Source organism: Lissotriton vulgaris, chromosome 2_1, assembly GCF_964263255.1.
Source record: "Lissotriton vulgaris chromosome 2_1, aLisVul1.2, whole genome shotgun sequence".
In the NCBI taxonomy this organism is placed as follows: Eukaryota; Metazoa; Chordata; class Amphibia; order Caudata; family Salamandridae; genus Lissotriton; species Lissotriton vulgaris.
The window spans coordinates 854,084,354-854,106,705 of NC_141687.1; the positions used below are offsets into that span (position 1 = coordinate 854,084,354).

Genomic DNA, 22,352 nt, shown 5'->3' on the forward strand with positions numbered 1-22,352 from the left:
GAGTCATGGTCCAGGCCCTAAAACTCTCCTGCCTGGACTACTGCAATGCTCTCTGCCTAGGATCCCCGGTGGCAGCGATCAACAAACTCCAGGTCACCCAAAACTGCGCAGCCCGACTACTCTTCAATATTCCTCGCTGGCAGTCGGCCAAACATGCCCTAAAGAAGCTACATTGGCTTCCTGTGGCAGCTGGGGTACAATTCAAATCCATGTGCCTTGTTCAAAAAGCCATCCATAGAACAGGTCCAGCCATAATGTATCCTCTAGCTACTCCCTACCTTCCCCTCAGAGCTCTCCGCTCCAGTTCGTTGCATCTAGCCACTATGACGAAGATAAACAAAGCTCGCTGGGGCGGTCGCTCATTCTCACACAATGCTGCGAGAATATGGAATTCCTTCCCGCTTGACCTTAGAGAAAACAACAACCGGATGGCATTCAGGAGGTCTTTAAAAACACTTGTTCGGAAGAGCCTGCTAATCCCCCCAGCCTACTGCCATGGATTTCAGTAGAAGCGCTGCGAGGCCTCCGGGTAGTCTATGCGCTATACAAATATAATTTTTCATTTCATTTCATTGCATATGCTATATGCAAGTCACCCCTACAGTAGGCCTTAGAGCCCTAAAGGCAGGGTGTATTATATTATATGTGAGGGCATATCTGCAGGATCAGATATGCCTCTTTGATGTCTGATCCCTTTGCCACAACATTGCAAGTGTTCAGGAAGCCATCTTAAGTATATGTACTGGCCATTGGTAGTTAAGAGTTACCCAGCTGTACGATGACTTCCCTGAACATAACAAACGCCTCGTCTTGACAAATCCATACTGATGCCAGTATCTGATTTTTCCTGGCATTCACCCAGAGAACACCTTAGAGGTGCCCCTTGAATCCTACTAGTCTTAGTGTGCTGGCTGACTGGTTTCATCTAGCCTTCTACCACCGTCAAGTTTCTGATCCCCCTGCAGGTGAGAGTCCGCTCTCTGAGGTCAGAAGCAATGCCTGCTCCGTTAGGTGTTCATACCTACTGTAACAGGATAGCTAGTGTTTTAACATATTTAGGCCAGAGGCTTCAATGCTTCTACCACATTTTGATATGCCAACCTGCTTCCCTAGACCTGGGAGATGCCACCCCCTGCCCTGAGTCCCATCTGGCATCAAAACAGGTGGGAAAATTAGCTATTTAAGAGTGTTCACTCTCTGGCTAGTCACACCCCTGAAGTGGACTACCTGAAGTGAACTATGAAAGAAGGCTTCTACCATCTTGTTTTTAGTAGAAATACGAAGTCTGGGTCAGGTTCATGCCAACTGTCCACAGGAATTAGTCATATAGGGGGGTGTAGGCACCTCATGGTTAAGTAGCCCATTGGCAACTACCCTTAACCCCCCTAAATTCAGTATTTAGGTGGTCCCTGACACCAGAAAGTCTGATCTGTCTACTGGGACAGAAAAAGGATCAAAAAGAGCAGAAAACACAAGAGCTATGGACCAGCCTCGGATTTGGCTCTAAACGCTGTCAGCCTCCTTGCTGCTGTCCCGACAGTTGCAAACACATGACCCGTCCAGCAGCTGGGCATCCGCCTAAACCTTGGAGGGCTGCCAGCACTTCGCCAAACAGTCAGCATCTCCCTTGAAGTGGAGGAACCACTTCCCTGCAGTCTGCAGACACCGACCGCATCTGCCCAGTACACTGTTCTGCTGACCACTGGGTCTGTTGAGGAAGCAGCACCCCAGGAGAAGGGCTTTGTGACTCCCAGAGGTCAGCCACTTCTCCCTCGTGGGGTTTCAGCCTCTAGACCCTCCAGGAGCCCCCAGCACCAATGTCCTGAGTAGCCTAACCCCTATGGCAGCCAAGGCTTGTCATTTGTCCTGTCCAGACACCAACCCTGCTAAGACCGACCTACTGACGAGAGACGTCTGCATCACCGAGACCAGCACCAGAAGTGGCCCTGCAGTCCTGTTTGCCCCCATCACCAGGTTGACCCCAAGAAGTGAGAGCTTCTAACGCGTGACTTGACAAAATACCTCTGCACCTGAGCCTCACAGCCAGAGGTAGCGAGCTAACCAACGGTGCCCCCTTGCTTCAGAGACCCTCAAGAACCGAGCCCCCCTTTGGGTACTGCCAGACATGTCCCCACTTGCAGCCTTTTTCTTGTTACAGGTTTCTCTGTAGACTTTATTGGGAAGCGTTTGAGACTAGCATCGCGACCAGCGCCTCTGCACCTTAACACACCAGGGCAGGTAAATCCGAACTGGTGGTGGTTCTTTTGACCTTGACCTCCAGGCACCTTAAGTCCAGTAGAGTATCCTGGAGAATCATTTGTAATTGTACCTATGTAGTGAATGTTTCTGCCATAGGATAACATTACTGTGTTCAAGGCTCATCCCTCAAATCTGACAGCTGTGGTTTTCTGCTGTTTTACCTCTAAAAAACCTAGAACGTCTAAAGCACTTACCTGATTTCGATGAGCTTAGTATCTAAAATGATGTAAAAATATGTTATTTTTGTAAATTGGTATTGAGTTTTGTCTTGAGTGTTTGTCTCATTTATTGACTGTGTTTACAACAAATTCTTAACACTACCCACTAATAAGTCTATGCTTCTCGCCCACACTACCACAAAGAGAGCATTTAGGGTTATTAATTTAAACCCTGTAAACCAATAGGGGTCGTCAGGACTTTTTGCATAGTGTACTTCATTTTGGTACACCACATAGAAAGCCATCTTCCTACTGCCTTTTTTGTTAGCGAATTAAAATGTTTAGCATTGTAAATGTCTACTAGGTAATACTGATTCCTCAGTCGCAGCTTCCTCATGCCATCCCTTAAAATAGCTGCTTAGATCTGTTCTTTTGGACTGTTAAAATCCTGTCTTACATTTGTTCCTGATAAGGTGGTGTTTTATTTGTTATTTTTAAGGATGTCTCGGTATCCCTGCAAAAGCGATTATTGGCAGGTTAAAAATGCAATGCTGATAGATACTCTGTCTTGCCTTATGTTTTTTGTTATGTGATATATATATATATATCTATATATCTCTACCTACTCGGTAACACATAAAGTGCACTGCTATACCTGATTCACCTGCATGTTTTTATTCTTGGTTTTCTTCTGTAAAGATCAAGACGAGCCACATTCTACAGTGTTTGGCTTTGTGAATGCTGTGGTTTCAGCAACGGTTTTGCAGTCTCGAAGTGCAAAGTGTGCAAGTCTGCTATGAAGAAACTGGAGCGTACAGTGTATCTGGAAGGTGAGTACGAACCAGCTTATGAGCACTCACTCTAGTTCAATTTTCATTGTCTTAAGTGAATACCAAATGCGCATTACATATTTTTAAAAAGATTTCTGCATTAATTGAAGTTTTCTATAGTAAATCCATGAACACTACACGTCCAACTGCCCTTTTCCAGATTCATGCGACTCTGACACTGCAGTTTAAGAACCTGGAGTCATTTTTTACAGCATAAAGACCCCTTTTGAGCCATCGGCACAGTTGCCCCTTTTGGCACTTGATGTTAAAAAAACATTTCTAGGTCGAGCCTGAGCAAGGTCTGCTCTGGCGATCTGTTGTGGGTAGAGTATGGCGGAGAAGCCCCCCCCGTCCCTCGTAAATGCTTCCTTCGGGTTTGTTAATAGGCTTGTTAGCCCCTCCTTAGTACAGCCATGTCGTCATTTGTAACCTTACCTGGCTACTGGCCCCTTTACTTGTTTGTTACACAGAACTTGTAGTTTTTTCTTTATTGGGACTGTGACATCCGCTTGTTTGCAATGCCATAGGTCTCGCATTTAAATGCGAGATCTATGGCATTGCAAATATTTTTATGTCTGTAAATGTTTCTGGAGAGGGTGAAGGGTCAGAACTGGTTGCTGCAAACATAGGGTGGTTCTTAAAACTTCTTTTTAGGACTGCTTTCACGTCTGTTCCTTCCCCGGAGGCGCCGCTTGCGTAAACACGTTCCTTATGTGATTGAGTGCCTTGTTTACTTCCGCATGCCCCGGCACACCTCTGGAGATGGCGCTAAGCTTTCATGTGCGTCGAGCAAGAGCAGCATCCACACCTCTGGCCGGTTAAACCGACTCAGCCCAAGCACTGGGTTGGACATTGGCCAGGCCCGTCCAGGATGCAGAGATCCTGCTGTGGAGAGAACTGGCTCCCCTGCACGCGCCTCCGCTGCCGGAGAGCTGACCAGGGCTGTCAAGACACACTGCGCCAGGGACGTCCACGCACCGCATTTCATCAAAAACCACAAGTGCAAGCCTATTATTTTTATTTTTTATGGAAATCCTCTAGGGCAGACGAGTTAGCGTTCGACTCGGGAGTTGCTGATCTCGCCGTCCCGTATCTCTTGTGTTGGAGTGTTCTTCTGGGAAGTGGTGAGCTGCATTGCTGGGTAAAGGAAGTGTGGCATAGCGTTAACTGTCATCTGCAGAGTTCTAACTTTTTTTCAGGAAAGTGAGCTAGGATATTTCCTGTGCTCTGTCTTTGCTTTCTGGGACTCGTAGTCCCGATTTTATAATGACAAAACAAGACTACAAGATCCAGAAAGCAAAGTTAGAAACCTGGACTAGATGAGCTTGTCACTAACTGACCGGGGAAATGTGAAAGCTCAGCTTCACAATGGGTTTCCTGAGGGTTATTTTACGCCTGTCATTGATTTTTTTCAATCTACAGCTCTAAGATTGCCGCGACTTGTAGTTGCACCTTTCACTTAATATACATATTTTGTACAGTTTCTACCATTGCTTTAAGTGGGATGAAAAACTGTGAGTGTCTCTCTAAGGACAGTGGCCAATGTAATTAGGGTCTGGCTTAAAACACCTAAAATAAAAATGGGTGCTTAGCATAGTGTACCGCCTGACTGGTAATTTGCTGCTTCTGTCTTTACATCCAGATATATGATACAAGTAACATTACACTTCTAACAAGCCAGGACTATTGGCTTTGCCAGTGTTTGTTAGTTGCATAAGGTGAATAATCCACACCTATGGCTTCGGTTTTTAGAATATTGAAAATGCTTCATTTCTGAAATGACTGTGAAAGAACTATAAGGAGTCTATTTGACGTTACAGCAAAGTCAGTGATGGGTGGTGCTGCTGTAGAGTTAAGAATTTTTTCCAGCCTGAAGGTGAGGGCAAAAATGGAGAGCCCGATAGGGACCCGCCTCTGCAGCTGCCTTTTAGAGCGGCCAGTGCTGAGCACCGGCAGGACCCGGCACACTACCTACATGTTATCGCACACAGTCTGTCTGTAGGGACTCGTACAATATCATGTGATGAAGGGCTGCACTGGTGATGATCAGAGCTGCAAATAAAGCATTCATTGTTTAGGTCGAACATGAGGACTGGCCCTTTTACTTTGGTCATTACACAGTACCTCTTATTTAGTCTGTAAGCACTATTTTCTTTAATGGGTTTCTCCTACTGCAGGCACTACATGCTTTCCTGCAACATTCAGGCATTCAACGCGCCATGCTCACTTTCACTTGGCACTTTTACCAAAAAAAGCACCCCATACGCACTTTTACTTTAATAACTGCCATGGTCGAGCATGCGCAGAGCATGCGCTGCTCTGCTAGGCATGCTGTATTGGAGTGTGAACTTAAATCAATGCTAACTCTCTTGCCATATTTGTCATTGGCTTGTGTCATTGTCCTTCATAAATGCTGGTTTCGGATTCGTTAATAGGCCTGTTAGTCCCTCCTTAGTTCAGCCCTGGCTTCATTAATAGAACCCTAATAGATCACTAAGATTTTATATAGTTCGTATTAGAGATCATTGGAAGAATGATCATCTTTTCATCGGCTTCTCTGGGACAAAGAAGAGCAAGGCACTACAAAAACAGACCAACTCCAGATGGATTGTTTGCATAAAGGTCTGCAATGCACAAACAGCACATGGAGTTCTTGACTTAGGCATTTTTCAGGTTGCTACGTGGGCATCAGGGCATATGTTCCCAAAGCAGTACTGCTTCGACAGTCGTGTCCTTTGCGCAAAGAGAAGCATTTTGCCTACTGGGTCCTGCAGGACTTATTGGTCATAGCCAGTTCTTAGACCCACCACCTGTAAAGTTACTGTTAAAGAATCTATTCACAAGGTGAGGAATCTGCAGGTAGAAGTTGTAGAGAGCTGGTTCTGTATGTAATATACCAAAATGCTGTATAGTGGCACAGAATTTATTGGATCCCCATGTAGGAGAGTAGGGTCTGCAATCCTATGATCACCCAGATTTTTGCTTTTTGCTTCACTGGGTTACGACTTCTCTGGCTGTGGGCCTGCTAATCAGACCCACAGCCTTGCTGTTCTCTCACTAAATTGACACGTGTACCTTAGGTGCATTTACCAATTGGTACTGCGCCACCTTATCAGACCCTGTAACTCAGGGCATAGGTGTACCCAGGGCCTACCAGGGGCTGCAGCATGTATTATGCCACCCCTGGCTGGCCATCTAAATCTGACACAACTGGCTGCACGACAGCTGGGGCAAAGTGGTGTAATCACCCTTTGCTGTAGATATAGTATACCTATATCTAACCCTAAAATGGACACATAGATTCATATCAGTCACTCCTATGGCAGGCCTTAACAATCCTGAAGGCAGAGTGCGTGGAATTATGTGAGATGGTGCTCTGGCATGAGCTGAGCCCGTCTGTAACTTGCGGAACCAAGTCCTAATAGCTGTTCTATGATACCGCGTACCATATACTCTTAAGTGCATTATAATCCTCGCAGTTATTTGCTATCTTTGGTATCGCTTTATCAAAACATGTCGAGTAAGGTGTCATACGAATTGGAATACTAACCCCTCGCCAATTCTGGTGAAGGGGTTAGCATTCCACCCTTCTAGAGGGACACGACATGTATGTAACTGTGAACCCCGGTTAAAGTTAACTCGAGCCTCAGCATCACAAAATGGATGCTGCCACCACAGTCTGACCTCCTGCTGTTGGGAGTCCTTCCAGCGAGGAGAGCTTGGACAAAGGGTTTCCTGTCAGGGGCGGTGCTAGCACCGACCCAGAGAGGGTTTTGTGTATCCTAGGTAGGCAGGGCTGAACAGTAAGGTGACTGCAAGTGGCACCCCGGTGCTCACTATGCATCTGCCAGTCTGAACCGGTTCCAGGGGCACACCAGCCCCTGAGCTGGGGAAAGTCCGGCATGGGAGAGGGGTGTAACCACCCCCCTTCCTGGTCCCACCCATGGGCAGGACCTAGTCCCGTACCAGCCCCTTTCTTTAGTATAAAGGTGGGAGCGGGGACCCCTTCCAAATTAAATAATTCCGAATCTTGATGACTTTCCACGAAAGAACTCTTGAGCCTTTGAGAAGACTCTCTCTTGTGGCTAAGGAGTAGCCACCCTGCACCCGCAGGCACCATCCAAGCATCGCGGTTTGCTGTAAGTCTCTACTCCGGATCCAGACTGCCCAGCTCGACGAGAACCGGCTTCCCTGGCACCTCTGACCTCTACCTGCATCATCAGCCCAGCTGAGATTCGTGGGTGTGACGAGACCTCGAGGGACCGGCCATCTTCAGGACTGCACGACGCTTGCCCAGCACGACCGCCGAGGGATCCTGTGAGTGCTTTGGGGTTTGAGAAGCCCCAACCCTGAGCAGCTCCAGCACCGAAGCCCAGCCCCCCAGCATCCACGAGAACTGCGTGGGGCCCTTCTGCTCTTTGCTGCTCACCGCGTTGTCCGGCTACTTGCCTGCTGGCTTGTGGCCTTCCGAACGACGACATTTTCAACGCTGGTCTGGTTGCTCCAGACTGGCCCTTGCTCCCCTCCAACAGAGGAGCACCCCGGACCCTCCTGGTCCACTCCAGACGCCATTTTAAGTCCACCGCGTGGGCTTGCATTTGCCAAGACTTGTTGCCCCAATCCTGGGTCCAGCGACGTCGACAGCAGATACCATCGTGGGACAGCTCGAACCTCCATCCTGGTCGCCGACAACGCCTCCTGGTCCGTGAGACTGCAGAGCCCAGCGTCGCCCACTCACCTGGTCGAGGTGACTCCATCTGGTGCCATCCTGGTGCCCATCTAATCACTGGCTAGTGATTCAGAACTTGGTCCCCTCTGCTCACAGGTGTCTTCCATCTTCGATCCAGGCTTGGATCACTTCGAACTTTAACACTGGTCGCCTGCCAGCAACTTCTTCTTTCAGGCTCCATAGACTGCAACGAGGATTCCCGACGTCTTTTCAGACCTATGCATCCGCAACCCCTGGGCTAGGTAAACTCAGCATTTCGGTGCTCCAGCATAGCTTAACTATCCAAAGGTCCAGATCCTTTTTCGTTTCAGCTCTACCTAGTCGGATTCGTCCGATAGCACTGACTTTACGAAATCTAGCATCCATAGACTTTGTCCCGCATCCCGCGTGAGAGTGCACACTCTGCACCCGATCTCTGTAGGCCTCCTGCTAGCAATCTGAAGGTTCAGTAGTCCAGTCCTAGCGATCCTAAAGCCTATTAGAGTAGTACTTACCTGCTAGTAATTTCGCATTCCACTTTTAGAGTATATGGTTTTTCGTGCCCCTCGGGCATTTGTGTAAATTGTGCGACTTTCAGTATTTTCTTAAGAGCTTTGTATTGTGCTTAGGGCCCTGTCCTCATAAAGAGTCCAGGGCTGTTGTGTTCTAAATCAATATACTTTAGTTTCATAACAACTTGTGTGGTGTCCTTTCACTTGGTGTTCAAGGGGTATATGTGATGGTATAACAGCTGGCTTAACACACCCTCTAGAGTTTAGCCTAAAGACTGCTCTTGTCCATGCTACTAGGATAGCTGGTCTAACGGTTGACTTACAACCAATCATCAATTAGGGTTGTTTGGAATGATACACAGTGATCACTAGAATAGTGAGCACTACATATCAGGCCAACTTCTCACACCCCAGAGGCTTTAGGCTTATCAAAGGGCAGTGCTAAGCATTTGTTGTACACACACACAGGCAATTAATGATACACACACTCAATGACTAAATCCGAGACCACTTAAAAATAATACTGCGGATGGATAAATCTGCCTGTAAATTACTCACTGTTTGAATTACTCAATGCACAGCATTCCACAGCAACTTTTCTCAGCTCTCCCTTGTCGACGAGGACGTCCCAGTGGAACGGCTCCGCACACGACTCTGCGTGACGTAATCAAAGCCATAAGAAGACATTGTCAGCGTCCTGACGTGAGTTCCCTTTTTTCCACGCCGTCAACGCGTAACTGTTTTCCCCCAGGCTCTCCATTTCTGGGAGTTTCGTTGTTGCGAATTGCCACAACTTTGTAGCATCAAGGATTGCTACTCAAAGACAATCTGGTTTCTAACCTTGAAGTGAATGTGGGGGCCAGATGTCTATCACTTACCCCCATGAAGACTGTTTATGGTGTCTTTCGTCTGACCACAACATCGAGAAGTGCTCTTCGTGCAGGCGCATGAATCCCAAAGCGCTGAGGGGGAGGGAGGCTAAATTATTCTTTGCCAAGGCGAACAAGCAAAAAAAGGGTTGAAGTAGTTTGTGGTCCCATTTCAATTTGCTGACTCTGCATACTTCGAGGTAGTCTAAGAAGCACAAGAAAAAGTGATGTCATTGGCCTCGGCGTTATTCGTCGACGGGTGCGACTCTGAAATCGGTGTCACCAGATCCCTGGCTTCCTTGAAAATATGAGATCTCTCCTTCTCCAGTATTAGGGGTGTCTTTCATAGATTCACATGCCTGAATCATTCCCCGTAGTTTGAGTGGGAGTCCCACGGTATATAAAAAAGCAATAACAAGCCTGTAATAACCAAAAAACCTTGGTAATAACCAACCAGGAAGTAAAGTAGGCTTAGCTTACAGGAGCAAAAGCTCCCACACTTATGACTATCCTAGTCATTATGTTAGACCAAACTGCAGCCAATCAGGCGACAGCACCCACCAGAATGTTCTCCCCAGAGGCTCAGGCTCTCAGATTTTCTACTGCATGTCGTGTGAAGGGAGTCTCCCTGAGCTCTGCTCAGTTTCTTCTAACTTTGGTTGGTTTTTTCACCTTCAAAGAATGTCTACTTCTAAATCCCTTTTTAGGGCTTGTGATTCCTGTGGAAAGCTGAGGCTGTTCAAGGAGGATCCTCACAAGAAATGCATCTATTGTTTGTATCCTGATCAAAGGCGAAGGAATGTAAAATCTGTAGAGCCTTCCCTCAAAAGACCCTCAGGGACAGAGAGGGCCGTCTGCTCCTGTGGCTTCAGAAGATTAAGGACCAGGATAACCCTGTTTCAGAGGTGGGGAGCATTGCCTCAGGGTCTTCTGTCTCCTCTAAGAAGAGAAAATCTGAGGTGGAATTGGCTTCTCCTAGGGCTAAAACTGTGAAAAAGGCCCAATCCTCTCAGGATTCTGGCTTGCCTTCTACATCCAAAAAGGTGTCTCCACCTGTGGTATCTGCGCCCTCAGGAAAATCTGGAAAGTCTACTATTTCCAATGCACCTGCCCAAAAGGTTTCACCTCAGGCCTTGGCAGAATCAGGAGCAGCCTCTTCGTCGCCATCTCGTCATGTGGTCACTTCTTCCACTTCAACAGTGACTTTTTCTTCACCAAAACCATCTATGGTGATGTCTTCAGCCTCCTCACCGTCTACGATGGTTTACGTCCAGGTGAGACCCATCCCGTCGACGAAGATTGTTCCGTCGATCGTCGACGCTCCACCGTCTACGAGAATACTGAAGGTACCGTCGACGACCGCTGCGGCGACGACTCAGGCGTCGACAGCTCTCTTACCGTCGACGACATCCTCGTTGACGAAGCTACTGTCGACGTCCTCGTCGACGACAAAGCTACCGTCGGCCACGCCCTCGACGACAAAGTTACCGTCGACGAAAGTACCGTCGACGAAGAAGACTGATAAGTCAACGGCCCCCTCGTCGACGAAGAGATTAAAATCGTCAAAGACCTCGTCGACGAAGAAAATGAACCCGCCGACGAAACTGGCAATACCATCGACGTCGATACCGTCGACAAAGAGGAAAACCTAATCGTCGACGAATTCATCGACGCCGCAACCGTCGACGGGCGCACCGTCGACGACGAATCTGAAGGAGACAGACTTGTCATCAACTTCAGTGGCTCCATCTACACCCCCACTATCGACCTGTACAGCAATGCAGGTGTGGTCGGCAGGAGCATCCACAATACCGTTGCCATCACCAGCTACCACTGCTTCGCTCCTACAGAAACGTGGGTCATCCTCCACAGCTCTGTCTCCTCTACAGCTGCCAGATCAGTTGTTGGACTTTGAAGAGGAAGAATCCTACGAGGATGAGTCATTTCGGGCGGCCAGGAGCCCTTCGGACTTACTGATAAAAGTTCAGGATCTAGATCAAGAGGAGGAAGAAATTTCCCAGGAGCACGCTCATCGAGAGACTGGGTCTACACCTGGCATGCAAATTCCTGTGGAGTTATTCCAAAATCTCCAGTACATGTTAAGCGATTATTATCGCAGATTTCCACCTTCAGAATCGGGCGATTCTCTTGTATCTACGCCAAGGCCAAGAGCATCTACTACAACTTTAGGGCACCAAGAATCAGTTTCTCAAGGGGCAGCGGAAGATGCACGCTCTGCACCACCCTCTTCTCCAATACAATCTCATCAGGCAGAGGGTGAAAATTCGTCTGAGGACGAACGAGAGGATGGAGAATTAGGCGACAAATCGGTATCGTCGGAGTGGGACGACTATCAGGCACAAACTCTTTCTCCAGCAGCCCAGCCTGCGGCGGAATCTCCTCCGGTAGACATTGCCAGCTTCCATAAGATTAAGGATAGAGCCACAAAGAGATTCATCATCTCCATGGAGGCTAAACAGGAAGAATGCTTCCTATATGATTTTAGGGACTTGCCACAAAAACAATCTTGGTCTATTCCAATAATTGATTTTATATGGAAAGAAGGTTTAAAGATCATGAAGACGCCAAATTCTCTACCCGCAGTGCTACCTAGGGTAGATAAAAAATATAGGGCACCCAGTTCATCACCGGCATGCCTGGTTGGTCAGGCTAAGACTGAGTCCGTAGTCACCCAGGCAGCACAACGAAGGGCCAAGAATCCGTCTACACAAATCACTACCCCCCCTGATAAAGACGGGAGACGTCTTGATTCAATAGGGAAAACGGTGTCTACTATTGCGGCAACCACGGTCCGAGCCGCAAATTCACTGGCAATTCTTGGCAGGTATGATAGGCAAATGTGGTCCGATATACAACACTATATCGTGAAGCTTGCAGAGCCGGATCGGACTGAAGCAAAAAAGATCCTGCTAGAGGGAGAGAGCGTCTCATCTGAGATTATTGATGCTGCAGTGGACGTGGCAGCAACAGGTTTTAGGCAGCTAGCAGGAGCAGCTGTACTCCGAAGGCAAGGCTGGTTAAAGGCTACATCATTTCGTTTAGAAGTCCAGACAAAAATCGTGGACATGGCCTATGATGGAGAGTTCCTCTTTGGTCAACATGTAGACAAGGCATTACAATCAATAAAGAAAGACACAGAGACGGCACGATCGCTGGGCTCTCTCCAGTTTCGAAAGTCTTCCTTTCGAGGCGCAAGAGGAAGAGGCAACTACTCGAACCAAGGAGGTTATAATCAGCAACGCTCCTACAGTAACAACCAAGGGAACCAGAGGTACCAGCCATACCGTCAGCAAACATATGGCCAAAGGAGAAATAATTACGCTCAACCAAGAGTAAAGTCCTCTTACCGAGGGAGAGACAACAAGAGCAAGTGAGACACACATCCTGCCACCACTTTGTCCCAGCCTGAAACAAATTGGAGGAAGAATATCCCGATATTACTCAAATTGGTCCAAAATTACCACAGACAGATGGGTTCTGGACGTAGTTTCCAGAGGTCACATTCTCGAATTAGTCAAAGCCCCTCCAAATTCTCCCCCAAAAGGTCCACCACCAGCTCATCTCAAGGAGCTATTTTCCCAAATTCACTCAATGATTGGGAAAGGAGCAATAGAAAGGGTACCTCAACATCAGAGGGGAACAGGTTTTTATTCAAGATTTTTCCTGATCCGCAAGAAGTCGGGGAAATGGCGCCCCATCCTCGATCTGCGTGCCCTCAACAAGTACCTCAAGAAATTATCCTTCCGAATGTTAACACTTCAAGAAATCCTCCAGTTTCTCTCAGTAGGGGATCACATGGCAACACTCGACCTTCAGGACGCATACTTCCATGTGCCCATTTTTCCAAGACACCGGAAGTTCTTACGATTCAGAGTGGCTGGCAGAGACTTCCAGTTGAAAGTGCTTGCCTTTGGACTACGTTCGGCCCCCAGAGTGTTCACAAAGATGTTAGCCCCGGTGGCCGCACGCCTAAGACTAGAGGGAGTTCAAATTTATCCATATTTGGACAACTGCCTTATCAAGGCCAGTTCCATCGGCCTGGGAAAGATGCACATTCAAAGATGTCTATCACTCTTCCAGAGCCTGGGATTTTCTGTAAATTTCAAAAAATCTCACCTAACTCCATCACAGTGGAAGTCGTTCTTGGGAGCCACACTGGACACAAAACTCGCCCAAGTGTTCATATCAAAAGAAAGACAAGTGAAGATTCGCAAGATGTCCACATCACTGCTAGAAAGAAAGTGCGTTTCTGTTCGCAAGTTCAAGTCTTTCCTCGGGATGATCTCATCCTGCATTCCGCTCACTCCCAACTGTCGCCTGCGAATGCGACCTTTGCAAGAGGAACTCAGTCGTCAGTGGATGCAAGTGACAGGCTCGTTCGAGGACGTCATCAACATAACTCCTCGTATGAAAAACTCCATCCAGTGGTGGGGGCAAGATGTGAACCTGCCGGAGGGATGCGCTTTCCTGTCAGAAGGACCCAGATTCATTATGACCACGGATGCTTCTCGGGAGGGCTGTGGCGCCCATCTCCAAGGGATGACAGTCAGGGGCAAATGGGACATTCACCAGAAAAAATGGCACATAAACCTGCTGGAACTAAGAGCCATTTTTCTAGCCATGAAATCCTTTCAGGCGACCTTAGAGGGCTCGACAGTGTTGATATGAACGGACAACACTACCAGCATGCATTACCAGAACAAGCAGGGAGGCACAAGATCGGCCCAGTTGTCCCGTCAGGCTCAGGAGATCTGGAATTGGGCCCTGAATCACAACATCAATCTGTCAGCGGTCCATGTCCCAGGGGTTGCCAATGTCCTAGCGGATTCTCTCAGCATGACTGCAGGAAGCAATCACGAATGGGAACTCCATCAACCATCCCTGGATCAGATATTCCGAGAGTGGGGTCATCCCAACCTGGACTTGTTTGCGACAGCCCTGAACCGGAAATGCCAACGCTTTGCAAGCTGGGTTCCCCACAAGGACTCGTGCGGAGATGCCCTTTCGATGGATTGGTGTCGAATATTTGCTTACGCTTTTCCGCCAATCCCGCTAATTCCCAAGATCATCAGGGAGATGAGGAGTCAACCATGTCGACTAATCCTGATTGCTCCAAGGTGGCCCGACAATATTGGTTCACGGAGCTTCTCCTCCTCTCGGAGTGCGAACCAATACAACTGCCTCGAATACCGAATCTGCTCACAGTTCAGCAGGGCAGGGTTTACCATCCGGATCCAGATTCGCTGAAATTGTCAGCTTGGCTCCTCAGCACAATGAGTTCGCCCACTTAGACATTCCTCGCGACTGTCAGGAGGTATTGGCTAACGCCAGAGCACCGTCAACCATCAAGACTTATAAACTCAAGTGGAAATGTTTCTGTGCCTGGTGCCAGACTGTTGATCTGCACCCCTTTCATGCTACATCAGAGCAATTATTACCCTTCTTCCTACATCTGGCTAGGTCGGGTTTGGCGCATTATACCCTGAAAGTATTTCTGGCAGCCATTTCCCGATTCCGTCAAGACGGATCGAACTTTTTGTACTCATGAAGAATAATCCAGGAATTTTTCAAGGGTTTGTTTCGCATGTTTTCTCCAATCCATTGGCCACCTCCTGTTTGGAATTTGAATGTAGTACTCTCACAACTCATGCGTCACCCCTTTGAGCCGATACGTAAGGTTGACCTTAAGTTTATCACTTGGAAGGTCTCCGTGATGGGTCAGTGACATTCAGGCTTTCACTTCTAAATCGCCTTTTTTGCAATTTACATCTGATTCGGTGGTACTTCGTACCAATCCAAGGTACATGCCTAAGGTCCCATCAGACTTTCATTTAAATGAGCCGGTAGTCCTCAAGACATTTTTCCCAAATCCACAAACACCGGCTGAGCGAGCATTGCACTCTTTAGACATTAAGAGGTGCCTAAAATTTTATCTATCAAAGACCTCAACTTTACGCAAGACAGATCAGTTGTTTGTGGCCTATGGCAGACTGTGCCAGGGCTGTGCAGTGTCCAAACAGACTATTGCTAGATGGGTCTCGTCAACAATTGGACTCTGTCATCAACAAGCAGGAAGACCTTTACAGGCCTTACCAAGAGCGCATTCCACAAGGGCAGTTTCCTCTTCCACTGCTCTGTTCGCTGGTGTGCCTCTTCAACAGATCTGCAGAGATGCAACATGGTCCAGCAGGCACACTTTAACGAGGCACTACTGTCTGGACTCAGCGAGTGATGCAGATGCTTCGGTGGGAAGAGCAGTTCTTCGCAATCTTTTCCAATAAGGTGAGCCTCTGTTCTCCCGCCGCCTCTATGCTCTTTCTAGACGATTTATCATGTTTTGCATGTATACTGTGATACTGTTAGCGTCTAAGAGCATTGGTTCATGTGTACTGCTATCTATTCTAATTCAGGCATGTGAATCTATGAAAGACACCCCTAATACTGGAGAAGAACAATAGTTACCTGTAATCTGTGGTTCTCCAGTATTGGTGTCTTTCATAGATTCACATGCAACCCGCCCACCTTCCCCTCAGAGGCTCCCTCAGGAAATTATGTTGGCTTCACTCCAGTGCGAGAAAATCTGAGAGTCTGAGCCTCTGGGGAGAACATTCTGGTGGGTGCTGTCGCCTGATTGGCTGCAGTTTGGTCTAACATAATGACTAGGATAGTCATGAGTGTGGGAGCTTTTGCTCCTGTAAGCTAAGCCTACTTTACTTCCTGGTTGGTTATTACCAAGGTTTTTTGGTTATTACAGGCTTGTTATTGCTTTTTTATATACCGTGGGACTCCCACTCCGACGACTGGAAATGATTCAGGCATGTGAATCTATGAAAGACACCAATACTGGAGAACCACAGATTACACGTAAGTAACTATTGTTCATTTCCTTCTCCTGAGGAGACTCCAGGCCAATCTCTGAGAGCTATTACTCCACCGGCTCCGAGAAAAGACACGCCTCCACAGTTGCCGAAGCCGACCATTCCACCTCTGGCTCCAGAGTCTCAGGAGACGCAGCTGGTACAGAATGTGCTGCCTCCGCGTACGGCTTCAGAGCCTGCAGTGCCAGATCTGGTGTATCCTTCCTTCCTTCCCGACTTTTTAAAAGGCGATATTTGGCTTGTTTGCCAGAGAGCCTAACAGTACTGGTGCACCTGTTGGACCTGTGAGTCAACTCACATTTTTCCTGGGAAGTGTCCCTTTTTATATCCCTCATGCACTTCTTATGCCTTTCATACTGATGGCTCCAGGGAGTTGGCCTCTTCTGACGGTGAGATGTTTGATGCCGGTACAATCTTTGGAGGGGTGAGTACCACTGGATGGATCTTCCATGGCGCTGTCTGGTTCTTAACCGGCATAGATTACTGTTCCGGTAGACCTCCTTTCGAAGCCGATCCCGAAGTCACGAGAGCCGCATTTGATGCCATCGGTGCCTGTTCCGAGGATGAGGTTTCGGAGAGAGGCACAGAGCTCTTTAGAAAAGGAAGAATACCAGGATGAGCATGGAGAGTCTAAGGAAGGGGAGATTGTGGATCCTGATCTGGATTTTGAAGGTTTGCAGGAGGGTAGTAGCCTGGATAACTCTCCTGAATGGGAGCTCCCGTCTCCAAATGGTCTCCCAACGCAGGAGGTGACCACTTATCACGCCATGATGAGGAAGGCAGGAGATGTGTGGGAATTGCCCCTTTCCTAGAGGAATTAAAATCTAATATCTTGACTGAGTTGCTCCATTCTTCTTCCTCTGTCTCAGAGCCTTTACTTCCTTTTTAATAAGTCTTAGACAGAGCCCATCCTTAATGTCTGACAGAAGCTAATGTCTGCTCCAGCAGTGTCCAGGACTGTGGCAAGGAGGGATCCTGATTTCCTGTCCACCCATCCTTAGATGGAAAGCTTGGTCATCCAAGCTTCTTGCTCCTCGAGGCTGCAGGCTCCGTCCTATCTTGACCTGCAGATAGGAAGTCGAAACGCATGGAGCAATCTGTGAAGATGTTCTCGTCAGTCAATATGGCCCTCAAGTCAACAAATACCACATGCCTCGAGGTGGTCGCTTGAGGATGATCCTAGACTTCAGGGTTTCGAAATTTTGCCTCAAACAGGAGAAATTCAAAATATTGACCCTGGCTGAAGTTCTTCTTGAGCTGCAGAAGGAAGACTAGATGGTGTTGAACGATTTGCAGGATGCTTATTTTCACACTCCCATCCTGAAGTTGCATCTGCAGTATCTTCGTTTTACGGTTGGGTCTCAACACTACCAGTTTAAGGCCCTTCCTTTCGGCCTTACTTCCGCACCTCAAGTCTTCACAAAGGTGATGGCAGTTGTGGCAGCACATCTCGGAAGATGGGGGGAATTCCTGTTTTCCCCAACTGGATGACTGGCTGCTCAAAGTGAAGTCGCCAGAGATGGTGCTGCATCATTTGCAAGTACCAACACAACTGTTGTTCAACTTGAGGTTTTTGATAAATGTACCCACATCTCTCCTGGTGCTCTCTAAGCGCAACCTGTTCATACGGGCAGTACTGGACTCTACTGTGAGTTATGCCTTACCACCTTTACAGAGGATTCAAGACATCCAGGCTATGATTCCACCTTTTCAGAATGGAGCAGCTGGTTCAGTCCGCAAGAGCTTGCGCCTGCTCAGTCTGTTTTCTTCCTACATATTGTTGGTCAACCATGCACGCTGGCATATGAGGGCCCTCTAGTGATGCCACTGCAGGCAGTGGTTTCAACACAACACGGATCTTGAAGAGGTAGTCAGGATCTCCAAAGAGACTGCAGCAGTGCTGTTATGGTGATGTGTTCCAGGCAACCTGTTTCAAGGAAAGCCGTTTCAACCTCCCTCTCTGGTATCCACATTGATAATGGATGCCGCCACTCTAGGGTGTAAAAGACACACAATTAATGGACGGAATGCAGAACAAATCCAAACATTCATCCCGAGTCAAGAGATCTGGGTTAAATCCATCATTCTTTTGCTCACCATGACACGCCAGTTTAGACCCAGCCATATGCAAATCAGTCTTGACCCTGTGGCTCATGGGAACAATCCAGCCCAAACTGCCAAGCCAGGTCCTTCCTGGACCAGAAACAAGCATCCTAGGACCGGTTTCGGGGTTTCACCCCTCTTCAGCCAGGATAGCTTGATTCCAGTGGCACAGTGAGCCCAGGACCCACGTCTAGGCATACCTGGCGCACTCCGGGCGAGAAAGCAAAAGACACACAATTGATGGACGGAATGCATAACAAATCAAAACATTCACCCCCAGTCAAGAGATCCGGGTTAAATCCATCATTCTTTTGCTCACCATGCCACCCCAGTTTAGACCTGGCCATATGCAAATCAGTCTTGGCCCTGTGCCTCATGGGAACAGTCCAGCCCGAACTGCCAAGCCAGGTCCTCCCTGGACCGGAAACAAGCATCCTAGGACCGGTTTCAGGGTATCACCCGTCTTCTAGGGTGTGGCGCTTATCTGGGGGATCTGAAGGTCAAAGGCCTGTACTCTCCAGAGGAAAGATTATTTAACATAAATCTTTTGGAACTGCGGGCGATTAGTTTGTATTTTTCCACCCTCCCTTCACGGTCAGTCGGTTCAAGTCCTGAAGGACAACACTACCCCGATGTGGTACATCAACAAACAGGGAGGAGTAGGGTTGTATCTTCTTTGCAGAGAGGCTCGAGACTGTTCCTGGGCTCAGGACCATCAGATTGGCGTGATCGCGAATCATCTGGCCAGTGAGCTGAATGTGCGGGCAGTCTGTCAGTAGTATTTGGCCGGTCACGAATGGCGTCTCCATCCAGAGGTGATCCTTCACATTTTCAGGATGTGGGTGTTTACTCAGTTGGACCCGTTTGCCACTCACAAAAGAGCAATGCCCCTCATTCTGCAGTCTACAGTAAAGACACAGCATTGTTAGGGGATGCGTTTCATTTAGATTGGCGTTTCATAGCTCTTTCTGCATTTCCTCCCATACCCTTGATTCCTCGAGTTCTGGGGAAGATTCGCCAAGACCGGACCCAAGTCATATTGATCGCACCGGATTGGCTGCGATGGGAGTGGTACACAGACTTTAACGCTCATCGCACACTCCACTCCTTCTCCAGCTCAGGGCAGACCACCTCTCACAGTCACAGGGCCCCCCCCCCCCCCCCCCCCTCCCCATCTACAGACCCTACACCTTTATGCATGGAGGTTGAACGGGGCTACTTGAGCTCTATCTTACTCCCAGCGGATGTGGTGGATGTTATTTTATCGACCAGGAAATACTCTACCAAATCTGTCACCCTTTCTACTCCAAGGCGCAGAAAAACTGTGTGGAAATGACTTTAGCACGCCAACGAGGTCTTCTTATGGCTCCAAAGACATCACGTGGAGTCGCGTTCGGAGCCGTTCCATTGTGACGTCCTCGTGGGAGAGCTGAGGAGAAAAGTTTCTGTGGAATGGTGAGCATTGGGGGGTAATTCAAAAGGTGAGGAATCCACAGGCAGATACTGTATCCACCAGAAAAATAGTTACCGAAGAGAGGTAACTTGTTCTTTTAGTATATTTATTTTATAGAACCAATGATACTTTGTTGCAAGTAAATACGTTTTACAATATCATTACTTTTCAATGTAAAAAGTGTACACTTAGTGCATTTTTCGACATTACCAAGTTATCCTAGGGGAAGAAACACAATCGGCAAAATGCAGGCAAGGAAACTAAGCACGATATTGAGTTTCTGGATAAAGAATCCATATCTGGTAATGTACAGCTAAGTGACAAAATTGCACCACAAGCACACTGGGGCTGCCGGGTGCGGAGTTCAGACTCTGGATCCGGTGCCAGTGTTATCCAAGGGAGAAAGGGAAAAATCAAAGTGTTACTACTTACCGGTAAGTAGCACAGTTTTGTAACCCAGTCTCCTGGGTTTAAGGTAAGCAAAGGGGGCCCACAAGGCAGCAGCAAACTTAGATCTTCAGCGGCACAGGAGCTGCCGGGCTCAGAGTGCCAACACAGAAAAAGCTGCAGGCTCCGTCCAGTAGGCAGTTCGAAAGAGATTTACAGCTGCAGAGGTAAGTTGGGATGTGCTGGAGTGTCTGTTGATTCCCCCCCCCCTCTCCCCCCCCCCCCCCCCCCCCCCCCCCCTCAGAACCAGGTGTTCCGTGTGCAGGGGTGTCCTTTGGCCTCAGAAAACATCTCACCAGTGCAGGTTGCGGTGGGAGGGGTGGGGGGTGGGGGGGGGGGGTTGTCGTGCAGAGGCTGCAGGCGTCAATGTAGAGTCCGGCAGGGGTCAGTGGACTCTTGCTCAGAAATGCTGGGGAACCTTCGCTGGACTGGTGGGCCAATGGAACTCCGGCCGTGTGTGTTTGGTGCAGAGGTAGGCAGAGCACTTTCACTTCAAAGTTTTTTTCTTCTGGACAGGTCTGCTATCCACGGGAAATTTGGAGTCTTTATAGAAGGTTGTCAGCCCTTCCAGGGTTCTGTAGGTTGCTGGACTGCTGGATGAGTCGATCTTCTTTAGCAGAGTCCTTGAGGGCTGCAGAAAGGCCAGTAGGGCTGGGGCCAAGTCAGCTGATTTCTTCGCAGCTCTTCTTTGTCCTCTTCTTCCTAGGTCAATGGTAATCTGATGATTAAGGTTCAGGGGTGCCCCTAAATAATAGTTTTAGGGACGTTACAGGGGCCAGAAGGAAATAGCCAATGGGCTACTTACCTTTAGCATGCCTACACCCTTTGTATGTCCACTCCGTTAGGGGAGGGGGGGATTATCCCTAACCCTAATGCCTAGAATTCTCCGAAACAATATGGAAGATTCACAAAGGAGGGTGGTCTCTTAAGCTCAGGGCACCTTAGGGGTGATCCTGGCTCTGAGGAGACAAACCTCCCTTGCTTACTAATTTTCCAGCCGATCTTGCTGCCAAAAATGGGGCTTGGTCAGGGGGGGCGTGCATCTCCACTAGATGGAGAGGCCCTGACTAGCATAACAAAGGACGGGAAGCCGTTGAGGCTCACCGCCTTTCTATGATGTTCCTACTTAGTGATAGGTGTGCAGCACCTCCACCCTGTGCAGGCTTTGTTTCTGACCCAGGAGAGCAAAAGGCTCCCACCTCAAGGGGTCAGAAACCTGTCTAGAGGCCGGTGGGGACCAGTCAGGCACACACTAGCAAGTTGGTAGGATTTCAGTGCATTTCTTAATAAAGCCAACACTGGCGTCAGTGTGGGTTTATTAAGCTGAGATGTGTGGTACCAAACATCTTTGAATTCAGTGAAGCCATCATGGAGCTGTTGAATTCGTGGTGACAAGCTTACAGCCCATATACTCAGTATGGCTTCACTGTGCACTTATAATGTCTAAGAATGGACTAAGACACTATAGGGGAATATCTGCTAATGCCGTTCTATCCTCACATGAGGTGTAGTGCACCCTGCCGTAGGACTGTAAGGCCTGCTGTAGGAGTGACTTACTTATGCCTCTTGCAGTGCTGGTAGGCCTGGCACACATGGATGTGTGCCAGGTCGACTCTTCACTTTTATCTGCACCAAAACATGCAAGCTACAGTAGCAGTATGCCTGTGTTTGGTGAGCGGTCTCTTAAGCACTATATATACTGCAGCCCTTAAAGACCCTCTCTCGTCACAAGGCCCTTGGTACGATTGGTACCTTTTACAAGTGAGCAAGCGATATGCCAAATGTGAAAACAATGGTACAGTTCTTTGAAGGAATTTAGGACATGGAAACTTAGTTAGCAAGAACCCAGTGTACACTCACGCAAAGATGCATCAGAATCAGGTAAAATGTGTGGGGGGCAAACGGCACTGCAACAGAAAACCACTTTCCTACAGAAGTACTATCTATCGTCAGTAACAATCTTTCTGGCGGATACTTTAACTGCTGAATCCTCAACAAACCCCACTCCCCACCCCCCACCCCCGCCTCCCTGCGTTCTGTGAACTGGATTTTTTTTCTGTCTAAAAGTCCCAGTCCAGAGATATGCACACTAGTCATGCTAATCTGCAGATGAG

The 22,352-nt window shown here is 48.2% G+C and overlaps 1 protein-coding gene across 1 annotated transcript in view; it reads left to right on the forward strand.

Annotated features, from left to right (window-relative positions):
- Positions 1 to 22,352, forward strand: part of RBM44 (RNA binding motif protein 44) — a 1,989,784-nt gene that overhangs the window by 595,671 nt on the left and 1,371,761 nt on the right. Inside the window, exon 7 of the mRNA XM_086956335.1 lies at positions 3,117 to 3,247. Within this exon, the coding sequence (XP_086812461.1) occupies positions 3,117 to 3,247 (131 nt within the window). The remainder of the gene's footprint in view (positions 1 to 3,116; positions 3,248 to 22,352) is intronic.